General features: G+C 46.5%; 1 protein-coding gene across 2 annotated transcripts in view; it reads left to right on the plus strand.

The window, feature by feature from the left end:
* Positions 1 to 8,569, plus strand: part of zeb2b (zinc finger E-box binding homeobox 2b) — an 81,019-nt gene extending 72,450 nt beyond the window's left edge. Inside the window, exons 7-10 of one of the 2 annotated variants that reach the window (XM_062380726.1) lie at positions 341 to 449; positions 833 to 2,832; positions 4,446 to 4,626; positions 6,325 to 8,569. In XM_062380726.1, the coding sequence (XP_062236710.1) occupies positions 341 to 449; positions 833 to 2,832; positions 4,446 to 4,626; positions 6,325 to 6,896 (2,862 nt within the window). In that variant the 3' untranslated portion in view covers positions 6,897 to 8,569. The remainder of the gene's footprint in view (positions 1 to 340; positions 450 to 832; positions 2,833 to 4,445; positions 4,627 to 6,324) is intronic. The other variant, XM_062380725.1, reaches the window with a different exon arrangement.
* The last annotated feature ends 5,478 nt before the right edge of the window (positions 8,570 to 14,047 follow it).

Here is a 14,047-nt window from a genome sequence, read left to right on the forward strand (position 1 = left end):
ATCCCTGGTTGTAATGAGGGGGAAACGCTGTAAAAAAAAAAGTCTCTTTTCATTTATTCTTTTTATTCTGCGCTGCCAAATTCTAAAGGCATGCCTCCTTTGGCTGAGGAGCCAGGAAATTAAAAAGTATGTGATTCTCTCTGTTATCACCGCCGCTGCCTGTAGCCGCCCGGCGGAGGCGGGAGGAGGAAGCCAAGCCGCTTTGTTGGCGACAGGAGCCGTTTGGCTTGTTACTTGCTGTCATGCCGACCAATTGTGGTTATTTACTGAACTCTCACCCCAAAGTTATGTGTGCGTTTGTATTTTTTCAACCTGGATTCTCCCTCTGTCTCCCTCACAGCACCAAATGCTCAACCAAGCCGCCAGCAACCGCAAGTTCAAATGCACCGAGTGTGGCAAGGCCTTCAAATACAAGCACCATCTGAAGGAACACCTCCGGATTCATAGTGGTGAGTGGCCAGATATCTGCCCCCCCCCCCCCCCCCCTTCTGAATAGTCATCTACATGATTTAAGAACTCCATGAATCTGCAGAAATTCCTCATGGTTTATTTTGGACCCTCCCTGCTGTTAATGGACACTGAACTCATTTCATTTTACTTTAATTACATTCCTAAAAGTATTTTCCTTTGCCTTATGTAAAGAACTTTGATTTGCCTTTTTGTCAAATTAGATATTGAGCTGACCCTGGCCCGTCTGCTCAGATGTTGTTAAAATGTCCATGTTGAGTTACGTTCAACAGTAAAATACAAGCAAGCCAGTTGATTGTATTGTTCATATAAGCCTAAGATTTTTCGTATAAGCCGTCTGACACCATATATTTTTTTGTTTCAGGTGAAAAACCGTATGAGTGTCCCAACTGCAAGAAGCGTTTCTCCCACTCGGGCTCATACAGTTCCCACATCAGCAGTAAAAAGTGCATTGGCCTGATTGCCGTCAATGGCAGGATGCGCAGCAACATGAAGACCGGCTCCTCCCCGACCTCGGCCTCCTCCTCGCCCACCAACTCCGCCATCACCCAGCTGAGGCAGAAGCTGGAGAACGGCAAGCCGCTGGGCCATCACGAACAAAACAACCACATGAACATCAAGACCGAGCCCCTTGACTTCAACGACTACAAGCTGATGATGGCGTCTCATGGATTTGGAGCTCCGTTCATGAACGGAGGCATGGGAGGAAACAGCCCACTGGGGATCCACCACAACTCGACCGGCCAGAGCCCTTTGCATCACCTCGGGATCGCCGGACTCGATGCTCAGCTCCTGGGCTTCCCGGGGCCGCTGGCGAACAACCTGAGTGAGGTGCAGAAGGTGCTTCAGATCGTGGACAACACCGTGTCCAGGCAGAAAATGGACTGCAAGCCGGAGGAGCTCTCCAAGCTCAAGGCCTACATGAAGGAGCTGGGGTCCCAGGTGGAAGAGCAGAAGCAGGCACTGGCACTGTCGGGGGCTCAGGTTGGTCTTCCACTCGTCAATCACAACGGCGCCACCAAAAGCATCATCGACTACACGTTAGAAAAAGTGAACGAAGCCAAAGCCTGCCTCCAGAGCTTGACCACAGACTCAAAGAGACACATTAGCAATATCAAACGAGAGAAATCCAACCACATGCTTGAAGGAAGTGTGGAGGAGAAGGTGCAGGAAATGTTTACGCCTTACGCTTGCCAATATTGCAAAGAATCCTTCACTGGGCCAATACCTTTGCATCAGCACGAACGCTACCTGTGTAATATGAACGAGGAGATCAAAGCTGTGCTGCAGCCCAGTGAGAACCTGATGCCCAACAAACCAGTCATGTACATGGAGAAGAACAGCCACTTAACCTCCCCCATGTTGTCCGAGAAGGGATTTACTGGGCCCATTAACCCCTACAGGGACCACATGTCCGTGCTGAAGGCGTATTTCGCCATGAACATGGAACCCAACTCGGAGGAGCTGCACAAGATTTCCATAGCGGTCGGCCTCCCTCAGGAATTTGTCAGGGAGTGGTTCGATCAGCGGAAGATGTATCATTACGCCACTACCAGAACCCCACCACTAGAGCACAGGAACCACACTGACATGGTTGTCGGAACAAATAACCACCACACTCCACCAAAAGACTCAAGGGCAGCTAGGTCACCTGTTTCACTCATCAAACCTGCTGATCACATCACGTCCCCCTCCATAGCAGAGCTCCACAACAACGTCAACAACTGTGACAACTCGCTGAGATATCTGAAAAACCACCAGTTCGGCGGCAGCACCAAACCTGCGGGCGAGAAGTTGGAGCACTCCCGCAGCAACACCCCGTCCCCACTCAACCTGTCCTCCACATCTTCCAAAAACTCCCACAGCAGCTCCTACACTCCAAACAGCCTGACGTCAGAAGACCTGCAGGCCGAGCCACTGGACCTCTCCGTGCCCAGGCTCATGAAGGAACCCAAGCACGCACTGACTGTCAAGAGCAGACCTAAAGCCAACAGTATTACCATCGACCACAACAGCGTTCCGTCTCCCCGCGAGCACTTCGAAGAGCCTCTGAACCTGGCCTATCTCAAGAGGGACTTCTCAGGCTCGACCAACAACGGAAACCTAGAAAAAAGCACTAGCCCCATCTTCGGCATGAACCCGTTTGCTGGCAAACCCCTGTACACGTCACTTCCGCCCCAGAGCGCTTTTCCACCAGCTACATTCATGCCCCCGATGCAGGCCAGCATCCCCGGTCTTAGGGGCTACCCGGGCATGGATCAAATGGGCTTCTTGCCACACATGGCCTACACTTACGCAGCAGGGGCGGCTACCTTTGCCGAGATGCAGCAGAGGAGAAAGTACCAGCGGAAACCAGGTTTCCAGGTAAATTAGCCACCTGTGGTTTTTGCTAAAGCCCCAGGCTCACTCAGAATCCCAAAAATGATCTGAACTCATTTCTGTGCTAATTGAAAATGACTTCAGAGTCAGGAGAGGGACAGGCTCACCTCAGGTAGACCGAGTTGGCAGAGGCACCGGAGATAAACATCTGCGACAAGAGCCCAGGGGTGAAAGAGAGTGGTGTCAAGGAGGACAGGGGACATTTTAGCCTAAAATTGATATTTCAGTAATACAATAACACGGGTATCAGCCTGGGATGGAAGTTGGGGGGGGGACTATTTTAGTGCTGGTGCAGAAAATGATTACGTTAATCAAACATATTACTCGTCAAAAAGCCAAAGATTAACCCACAATCCCTCTCTAGTTTTTCAATTTATACTTTTCAACCCTGAGAACAAGGCAGATTGAGCCTAAAAACAGTGGCACAAGAAAATATCCACCAGCATCAGGTTCAGATAAACACCAGCAACGCAGCGGCCTTAGAATCTAATCTCGGCAAAGCTCTAATTGTTACCACTCTCCTCTGTAAATGTCTCTGCCGCTGTGTGTGGAATACATTAACGCTTCCCAGACTCCAGACGTCTTCCGGCTCGGGCCTGAACCCAGATTTCTGCTTATTAAATATGGGTGAAAGGCCTTCGTAAAAAAAATGACAAAGGTGAGCCCCGCAGCCGTGGAGCGCTTCTCTGAAAATGTCCCCGTCGCAACTTTGCCGCATTTTAAAACAGAGAGCCGCAGCCAAAATGAGCTCCTACATGTGGATTAATAATGCACAGTCTCCATGTTCATTACGAGTGAATGCTAAGGGCTGTTTAACATAGAGGGAACCATTTTGATGAAGGGAGGAAAAAAAAGTATTAATAATGTTTCCTATTCTAAGTTATTAAATTAGATTTTAAAAATACAGCTACGGGGCGTTTAGTTCAAATTGATTGCAGAGTGATAGTGGCCCCTTCTTAAAACACAGTGCAGGGCTGTCCACACATTATCCAACACACACACACACACAATTATTAAAGAAAAGCTGTGGTGCCTCAATATTGGCCGTTAAGGTGCGCCCTCTGATTTGAATCATTACGTGCCGTTTGGAGAATGTTCAGATATTGTTCCCCATCAATTCGACTTCAGGTCTAATCTCCATCGTAAAAGAGACGTTTAAAAGGAAACGAGCGAATTAACGCGCCCTGTACCAAAGTTACAACACGGCGTTATGTCTGTGATTTTATTCCTCAGCTGAAAGTTTCATAAGAAATCAATGGTGGCGTGTGCCGGCGGTTAAAGATTCACGAAAGAGGGATTGTTTGGGAGGAAGGCTTTAGTTTACTGTTTTATTATAGTGGCATTAATAAGGCGCTTTTATTTAAATAGAGACTTTACATTTACTCAGATATTTTAAGAATTTAGTCAAAAATGACCTGATACTCTAGACACATAATCATGTCAACACAAAAACTTCTAAGCTTCATAAAATGATATCAAAATGATTGTCTTGCTTTATGAGTAAATAGTATTTCCATGAATCGAGCAGCAAATTGATTGTTGTTTCTTTTGTCTCTTCTCTCTTTCTTCCCTTGTTTTGTTGTTTCTTCTTTAAATAGGGGGACCTGCTCGACGGTACACAAGATTACATGTCAGGGCTGGACGACATGACAGACCCCGACTCCTGTCTGTCGCGGAAGAAGATTAAGAAGACCGAAAGTGGTATGTACGCGTGTGACTTGTGCGACAAAACATTCCAGAAGAGCAGTTCCCTTCTAAGACACAAATATGAACACACAGGTATATACTGTTCTAGACCCTTATTTTAAACCCCATGCTTTTTTTTTTTTGTTCTAAATGTTTGTGTTTGCCAATTCCTCTCAGTATGAACCCTTATTACATGTCCCCACCCCCCCTCCCCGCCCCCTCCTTCCCTCTTTTCTTTCTCTGTTTAACCCTTCAGTTGTATATGTAACGTGCTTCTTCATTGACAGGATTGCGATGCCAACGATTTGATTTCAAACAGTTTTTTGAAACGTGTGATGTGGGATTAAAAGCGTTGTGTGTTCTTCTTAAAGTCAGTAATTAATGCAGGTGTAGGCAGGCAAAGGGAGGCTTCAGCTTTTCAAGTGATTGTACCCTTTATTTTCCAATCATATCCCGCTGTATTAACCATTTTGCTATCTCAAAAGACACACATCAATTCACCTCGATGTATAAAGCCAGCAAAAAGGCTCCTAATGCCTTTATCGGCCCCATTATTGGAGATAGATCAGATCTCCAGAGCAGCGCTCAGAAGCTTCCGAGCGCTGATAACAAGTCTTTCATTATAGTTATTATACAGAGATCCTCTTTCTCTGGGTTGCATCATTTATTTCATCCACTATCTGTAGCCCGAGCGCTCCGTGTTTTATGCCGCCTTCATGTTATCTGGTCGCGTATAAAAGGGAGGGAGGGGGGCGCACCATCGGAATCGAACTTTTTAAAACAAGCAAAAGAAAAAGGGGCGCATTATCTCCACGACGCCCCCTGCAGCTCGCTCAGGACGCGGCGCTCTCTCTCTCTCGTGTGTTTGTCACCGCGTGTCGTGTTGAGCAACGTTACGAGGCTCAGAAGTGCAGGCGAGGCGGCCAGATGTTGGACAGAAGTGGCGCTTGAAAGCCTGTTGGCGGGTGGGACGCGGGTGTCAGGGGGGAGTCATGTGATTTGTGTGAGCGGGGGCGGCCATATTTCCAACACGTGTCGAGCAGCAGTGAGGGAGAGAACAGAGCCCAGATCAGACTTATTAGCTGTGGCAAACAAAGGCAGGTAACGAGTAAACAGTGTAAAAGCAGCCGGGCGGCCACAGGACAAGCCGGAGGACATTTATTTAGCCAGACAGTTTATGGCCTCGTGTCTTAAAACCATCTCAGCCCTTGTGGCGAGCTTGGGTTTCCAGTTTCGGCCTCGGCATCCAAGCTCCACGTCAGATTTGGTAGACGGAGGAACCCCGACCCAATACCTAACGGAGGCCCGGGCGTCACCATGAACTTGAATTGTGTTCGGAGATAAGCAGGGCGACCCCCTCGCAGCCTCCCCCCCCCGTCCTCCGGCCCATCCCGGATTTGTTTACTCCTTTGTCGCGCCTCCTCTGTTTGTTTGCTTTGCAGTAGTTTATTTATGTTGCATCCATCAGCGGGGCACGCGGGCCTAGAATAAGTAGTTGTGGTCGAGTTTCTCCATGCTTTAACCGCGGGAGGGAATTTCCATAATGTAGGCCCGTGAATGCGAGCGCACTTTCTCATCTTGTTCGCAATTTGAATAAACAAATAGCCCCTAAGTCGTAAGTCAAAGTTGGATCTAATGCTCCGTGATGTCATTTTGCTCCATGCCATCCAATTCATCCGAGTTTTTCCCTTCAACGTTTTGCTTTTCTCTTGATATGTGTGATTTGTTGTAGCAGCAGGACGAGCGAGGCGGGCGACTCACCTCCCTGTTCTCTTCTTTGTGTCTCCACAGGCAAGAGGCCGCACCAGTGCCAGATCTGCAAGAAAGCGTTCAAACACAAACACCATCTCATCGAGCACTCCAGGCTGCACTCGGGGGAGAAGCCCTACCAGTGCGACAAGTGCGGGAAGAGGTTCTCTCACTCGGGCTCCTACTCGCAGCACATGAACCACCGCTACTCCTACTGCAAGCGGGAGGCCGAGGAGCGGGAGGCTGCCGAGCGGGAGGCCCGTGAGAAGGGCCACCTGGAGCCCACAGAGCTGCTGATGAGCCGGGCCTACTTGCAGGGCATGACACCTCAGGGTTACCCGGAGCTGGCCGAGCGCGAGGCCATACTGAGGCACGACGCGGTGAACGGAGGGATCAGAGAGGGACGGAAGGAAGTGGATGGAACGTACGCCAAGATGGGACGGAGGGAGGACGAGTTTGAGGAAGAGGAGGAGGAAATCAAGAGCATGGACACGGACCCGGACACGTTGAGGGACGAGGAGGAGAACGGAGAGCACTCGATGGACGATAGCTCGCTGGACGGCAAAACGGAAACCAAATCGGATCACGAGGACACGATGGAAGACGGCATGTAATCTGCGACGGCGGCGGCGGCGGCGGCAGCGTTTTCAAAAGCTTCCCAATCTTAAAAGTTTTAAGTTTCACACTTTCGGTTCAGTATTCTTACCTGCTCGGTTTAAAACACCGTTTTTAAGCTGTACGTGCACGTGCCTGAAGCTTCCGGGAAGCTTTCTTTGACAGACTCCTCGGGGGAAGGGGGGGGAGAGATGTCTGCCAAACAAGACATGGACTCAAAAATCAATCCGGAGGAGGCGTTGAGGGAAGGGAGGCATGGGTTTGTGAAATAAGCTGCATTATGCAAACCGAACAATGAATAAATGAATACATTTCAAAAAATGTACAGTACTAAGGCCTAAAAATATGTGTGGTGCTAACTTCCTCAAATAAACCCCTGTGTTCCATAGTATTTATAGCACAACTAGTGACTTGTACAAATTGCACTCCGCTTCTATAATCATGAACAAAAATAATAAAAAGTATTGCCTATGTATATATTTATACAGTGTTGGAAAAAGAGCAGTAGTGTCTGCGCTACAGTCCTTCGATATTACCTTTTGTTGTCACCTCCCTTCCTGCGGTGTCGTCTTTAGTTCTGCCCTGTCGCCCGGTCACCAACATCTCCAGCCACACTGTTCCGGCCTCTGGAATCAGCTTCACACGAAGGAATTTGAAAAACAAAAAAAAAAAAAGACTGTACGAAGGAGCTCGGAGGGGATTTCTTTTTTTTTGTGGAGAGGATGACGTTTCAAAGAGACCTTCGTTTTAAGGGAAAAATACAGTTTATGGACAGATGGTATTTGGGTGGGGGGGGGGAGTGGCGGTGGGGGAGGAGAGAAAAAATGAAGGACGAAGCCTTTGTAAGGTGTTTTTGATAAGAAAAAAGAAGCCTTATATGCAAACCTTTTAACCTGTGTGTTTTCTGCAAGTGCCACCCTCGTATTGTGTAAAAGGAAGGTTACTTTTTTTCACCAGCTTCAGTATTATGAAATGGTTCATCGTTGTTCTTTGAAGCACCCGTGTCAGTATTAAGACTTATAGGCATCAGTTCCTTAGTTTACATTATGTTGTGCAATGTTTTCTCAGTTTCTTTTTCTTTTTAACTTTGTCAGTATTACACCAAACCATTTTTTTTTTATCTTATTTTGAAAACAGCAAATTGCATTCATTTTATTTGTAGGTTGGATAAAAAAAAAAAAAACATTATTTATGTGGCCCATTTTATATTTCCTAATTTTATTTATTTCATACTGTTGTGTACAGTACTATAGTTCTTCAATATATAGATATATTTTAGTAAAAAGGAACATGGTGTCGATCATAGGGGCAAATTTTACGTAAAGAGAGCATTTATTGTGTTTTGAAACATTGTGAAATGCGAAGTTTAATCTTATTTTATTTTATTTCATTTATTTTCCAGTTACTGGAAAATTCCAAATTTGGGAACTTTTATACAATTGTGAAAACACTGTATTTTCGACTGAAAAAATTCCACTTTCTTCATCTTTGTTTCTTTTTTTAAGCTAAAAAATGAAGAGGGACTGTTAAATACTATGTATGATATCATGACTGAAGAAGAATCTTTCCTGAAATGTCTTTGTAAAAGTATTATTGAATTCTTAATTTGTAATTTCTCTTGAAAATGACCCTGCTCGAATAAAAGTAGCCAAATTACAGAGTACCAAACCCCTCGGAGCCTCATGTTTATTCACCAGGAAACAAACTGTGAGGTTTTGCTTGGCATCGTCGGACTCGAGTCACTTCTCCTTCTCTGCAGAGCGACACAAACTGGAAATCCTTCTCCTCTCGTTTCCAGTTTGTACCGAAACGCCGAGGACGGAGCTCTGCTTCTCATTATTATGTTAATTACACACAGTTTCAATTCACATTCCGAACTGGATCAAAGGGAACTGACCCGGCTGCTTATTATGTCTCATTCAGATGATGAACTCCAAACCAGAAATGCAATCCACACTTTTTCACCTGTACTTGTAATTTTTATTTTTCTTCACCAGACACTGAAACACAGTGAAGCATTTACAGGAAAATGTTGGTGAATTCATCTTAAAAATGTTCACTGGAATTAATTCAAACTTGTCTCCTACTGAAAATTCTACAATCCTAAAAGTGTATTATTCCAAAACTGACAATAGTTACTTCTGTTTAAATTGTTATTCCTGCAAATTATGATGTTTTAGGAAATCATATCTTTAGTGAAACTATATGTGAAACATTTGTGAAGATATGTGTTTTCATCATTATTTGTTCATGTTGAGAAATTGTTCAGCCTTCACCTTTAAATGTGAAATCAACGTTTCTTGCTTTTGTTAAAGCGCCTTCCTCTCATATCACAGACTTAATGATAAATATCGATTCCACTGAGTGAGAATGCATCAATGATTTAAATTGAGAGAATTTAATTGATTCAGATATTTATAAAGTAACAGAGCAGCTTCTCTGTGTGACAATTTGCTGTTTATAATCGTTTTAAAGAGAAAATCTTTGTGTTCCTGAGGGATAACAAATCAAAACACACAAACTTGGTTTCGAAAACACAACATGAGAGTCGATGATGAAACAATTTGCGGAGTTGCAACGCTGAGACTCTCTTTGCACTCCGCTCACTCCGAGACCCAGGACCAGTAGTTTCTCCGGCCATTAGCCGCGCTCGCCTCTCCTCTATATCTCATCCTGAAACTTTACCCCGGCCTGACAGGTGGACTCCAGCCGCGGGACTCCTCTCTCCGCTGAAGGAGACGCTCGACTCCATTAGCCACTCACGCTGCGTTATGCAGATTAAAGGCAACATCAAAAGGGCCCGAGATGAAAGCAGCGAAAAGGTTGAGCAATGCCAAACATCAGAACGCACTTTGCATATTCCGATTTTCCCATCGATCAGGCGAGCCATCGGATCATTCGCAGACCATCTTGTAGATAAAAGAGAGGGGTCTTAAATGATTAGCTGATGAATCTGATAATGTGCCGCGAAAACCTCCCGGACAATTACACATGCGAAAAATGAGCGCCGGTGTCGAGGCGAGCCGAGGAGGGGAATCCTCCGGAGTGCATCGGCATCATTAAGGGAGGAATCTTCAACCTTCCTCTGCTTTTTTACATTTCACATCTATTAGACTCGACCGAGATACCTGAGCCTCCGACTTCACAGGCGACGGGCGGCAGAGGTCAAAGGTCGAGACGGGTGTGATGAAATATTCCTGCAACCGCGGAGAAATGCACGCCGAGATGGAAACGCTGCATTAGGAAACACACGGAGACAGAGAGAGATAGAGAGAGAGATAGAGAGAGAGAGAGGGGGAATTACATGTATTAGTTCATTTCGAGGGAAACAAAAAGGTGCAAAATAAAGACAACAACTGAAAATTGTTTTAATGCAAACCTGAGGAATGATTTCATTCGGTTCTCGTGAAGTGTTTCAGCCTCTGTTAACTCCTCCATCGCCGCACAGTTCATTTATTCTCCTCTTGTCTGGATGAATCCCACTCGTCACTCTCTGGATAACGGCCGATACTGAAGCTGATCCAATCTCAGTTTTACTTTTTCCTGATCGATACCGTCTCCGAGTCCGAGCCCCGGCCTCTGGAAAACCGCCGCTAATTGCGATCAAGCCTCATGACCATTGATTTCGTTGTGTGGTTAATATCAAAAAACTGTCAATCAGACGATCAGTTGCCAAACTTAATAAACTGAACGTCTGAATCCAGGTTTCCATTTTTCACAAAATCATACTTCTTACACAGGAACACTTTGAATCCACAGATCTGCTTGTTTTCCGTTTCTACGTGACGGTGATCTGCTCTGACGTCAGACGGCGTCGGGAGCGGCCGCCCGACGCCTCGAACGGGGAAAGAAAAAACAACAACACAAGTGTGTAGAAGAAATTCATACGAGTGTCATGCAGCCATATGCCTGGGCCAGATTGGTGGTGTGTTTTTGACAGCTGAGCTCTGATGATTCACTGCAGGGCCTTGTATAGACCAAAGCTAAGTGTGTGTTTAGCCTGGGGCTCCTCTGCTGCCTCCACTGATACACTTATAGTAAAATCCACTGGTTTCCATTGAAAACACTATTTCTTGTCTTGTTCCATTTGTCCTCTTCCTCCGTCTCGCTCCTCTACCTGCGCTCTCCGTCCTCCCAGAGACAGAAGTCCTCATCAAGTCGTAGGTTTCTTGCGGTGGAGGCGCCGCTGCCCTCGGGTTGTCAAGTCAACTTTGTGTTTGTGCCGCTTTTTAAATGAAAAACACAAAGCCAGCGTGTAAATGTGCGTTAGGAGGCACGAGGGGTTTACAGTACGGAAAAAGGGAGAAGGAATGGAGACGTAAGGGGAAAAAAGATCACGCTTTAAAGCACAGAACACGAGTGATAGAGCATGACAACACGTCGGAGGCCAGTGAATGAAAATAGGTCTGAGGTTTGGTTGCAAACCGGTGGGGGGGGGGGGGGGGGGGGGTGAAGTGTGTTTTTTCCACGGTGGAGCCAGTGTGAGCTGCACCGGGGAACAGATCAGTGCCTGAAACGAGAAGGAAGAAAAAGAAGAAGAAGAAACTGATAGTGATATTCTTCATCAGGCTCCATCTCCTCTCCTCACCTGAAGGATTTCAGCTCTTTGCTCTTTCTCCACTTTTTATTCATAAGTTTATTTACATGGATTCATTTTGTCCTTGGTCAAAAATGACTTCCATACATGTGCTCCACCTGTTCTCCTCTTTCTCCTTTGGCCATTCGCCGAGTGATTATTTATTTTGTGTATTATTCCATTTTTTTATCGGCCAGTTTCAGTTGTTTTCTCTTCTGTTCTGACCCACTTTCTCTCTGTTGACGTCCTGTTGAGTCTACGCGAAATTCCGAAGACGCCAATAAGAGTCTCGGCACTTCCTGTTTTCATTTCATAACAAAACTATTATGGACTGAAATCTGGGGGCAGAAACAGATCTGTGAATGTTTCTGTGCTCGGGTCAGAACATCAGTGAACGGGCCTGCTCCTCCAGGCCCATGAGGACGTGCATATGAAGGCATTCTGGAACGTGGGTTTTTGAAATGATATTCAGGTTCTGGTCGGGTTAATGTTAGTGTCCTGTTGGGCTCGGTTAGTTTCCTCCTGGTTGGTTCAATTGACCATCGGGGGCAGTAATGTGTAAAAGCGTGTGTGGGGATGCACCTGAGGAGGCAGCGAAGAACAGTGTCGTCACGTTCTTGAGCCTTCAAGGAAACACACGATGTAAACCAGTCACCGAATATAAACCTTTATAATACGACCGGGTGTCTTTAAATTCACTTATCTGCACGATTCAGGTGGAGTTTAGAGCCACGTTAAAGCCAGATGTTCCTCAACTATCAACACATCTGTCCCTGATGGTTTCTCTAATGTTAAATCCACATCATTCGACTCAGATTATCTCCCCACACGGCACTTCTGTGTAGCATCTCTGGCTGGCGCCGGTTGCCAGATAAAAATCGGAGAAAGCAGGTTTTTGACGGAGGGACCTGGCAACCCCACAGTGAGTCTCAGAGATGCTTCTTCTCGGACTCTTTCTTCCTAAAATGTTGACGACTAACATGAACTGTTTCCGTTAAACCCTGCAGACGATGAATAGACTTGAAGAGAGGAAAGTTCTGGAACGACACTGGAGCCCGATTACTCTAGGAACACACTTTATTTACCCGGTGGTACCACGGAGGGAGGGTTTGGGGGAAAGTGGAGGATGCACTCACACTTTTGACCTCATTAAATTATTTACATATCCCCATATGCCACCCGGACCAGACGCAGGGCACATGAAGGACGGGCCTGGGCGAAGACGAGGAAGAGGGGAGAGAGAGAGAGCGAGAGCGGGAGAGAGAGAGAGATGGAGAGAGATGGAAAGAGATGGAGAGAGAGAGCGAGAGAGCCCTCCTCGGACCTGGCACTCGGAGAGAGAAAGTTCAATGACACGCAGGGAGGAAAAAAAAAGCACAAGTGACCAGCAGGGATTAGCCAATCAGAGCGTCAGAAGAGCGGCCAGCTGTTCATTCTGGCCGCGGCGAAAAGAGCCCCGTGGCAGGTGGTGCCGGGCCGGTGCCAGTGGTGCTACAGAGGAGGGAGCGGAGGAAGAAGACCATAAAGGAAACTCATCCATCGCCTAATGTGGGGACGTTACTGTCCACCACTTACTGCTTTGCCCAGCATTCTGATTATTATTATGATGCACACGCAGGAAGATCTGTTTTCTTCAACATGAGCTTCAAGCCCGGTGCCCGCTCTTTATTGGCGTGCCATTTTTTTTATATTTTACATAACCAATCAAAAATACTTCCAAGAGCAAAAAAAAACTTAAAAGCCATTCACAGGAGGTAGGAAGGTGACGTTTGAAACAAAAGGTCACTTATTGTTAAAATACGGTGGAAGTGTTTTTATAAAGGGACTTTTTATTTTGTCTATTTTCCCACAATGCAAAGCGAACCAGGCTCTACCACACCTTCCTGTTCTCATGTATGGAGGACCTACTCTCCGCAGACTGACATGTGAACCGGGGGTGACGGTGTGAGTCTACTGGGGACGGGGTCGCGATGCTGCCTCTCCCAGTGAATGCAGCAGCTGCCGAGCGCCACAAAGACAACAATGCCCTGGTGCTCGCGGGGGGACCCGGTGCACCGTGGCGATGTTGGACAGCTCTGCAAAGACCCCCGCGTGGAATTTTATTAATTTGCATTCATCGTTTTTTATGCTCTCGCTCCCGCCGAAATAAAAAAAAAAAGAAAAAAGAAGCCACGTTTGGCACAAGCAGCGTCATGGTATGGCAGCGGCGAACCAGGCGCCTGCAGAGGTCTGGGAAAGATCGACGAGTGATGCGTCCGAAACAAAGCGAAGCAAATCTGACACGTTTGAGTGTTTAATGGAAATGAAACCGAGTTGGAATTCAAACTGAAGGAGAAGTTACCTAGAGCACATGTTTGTTGAGAAGCCAAAAAGACGCCGACACCTTGTGGTAGTAGTTTCTGTTTCCCAACAAGCACATGGTGGCTGCAGAGCTGGTCGTCCCCTGACCAGAGGGTCGGCGGTTAGATTCCTGCCTTTTCCATGTGTCCTTGGGCAAGTTTTAATAGAGAGTACGTTTGAGTGCTGATCAAAAACACTCAATCCTCTGTTACAGACCGTAACAGAGGATCCTCT

The sequence above is a fragment of the Platichthys flesus genome, chromosome 22 (assembly GCF_949316205.1).
Source record: "Platichthys flesus chromosome 22, fPlaFle2.1, whole genome shotgun sequence".
In the NCBI taxonomy this organism is placed as follows: domain Eukaryota; kingdom Metazoa; phylum Chordata; class Actinopteri; order Pleuronectiformes; family Pleuronectidae; genus Platichthys; species Platichthys flesus.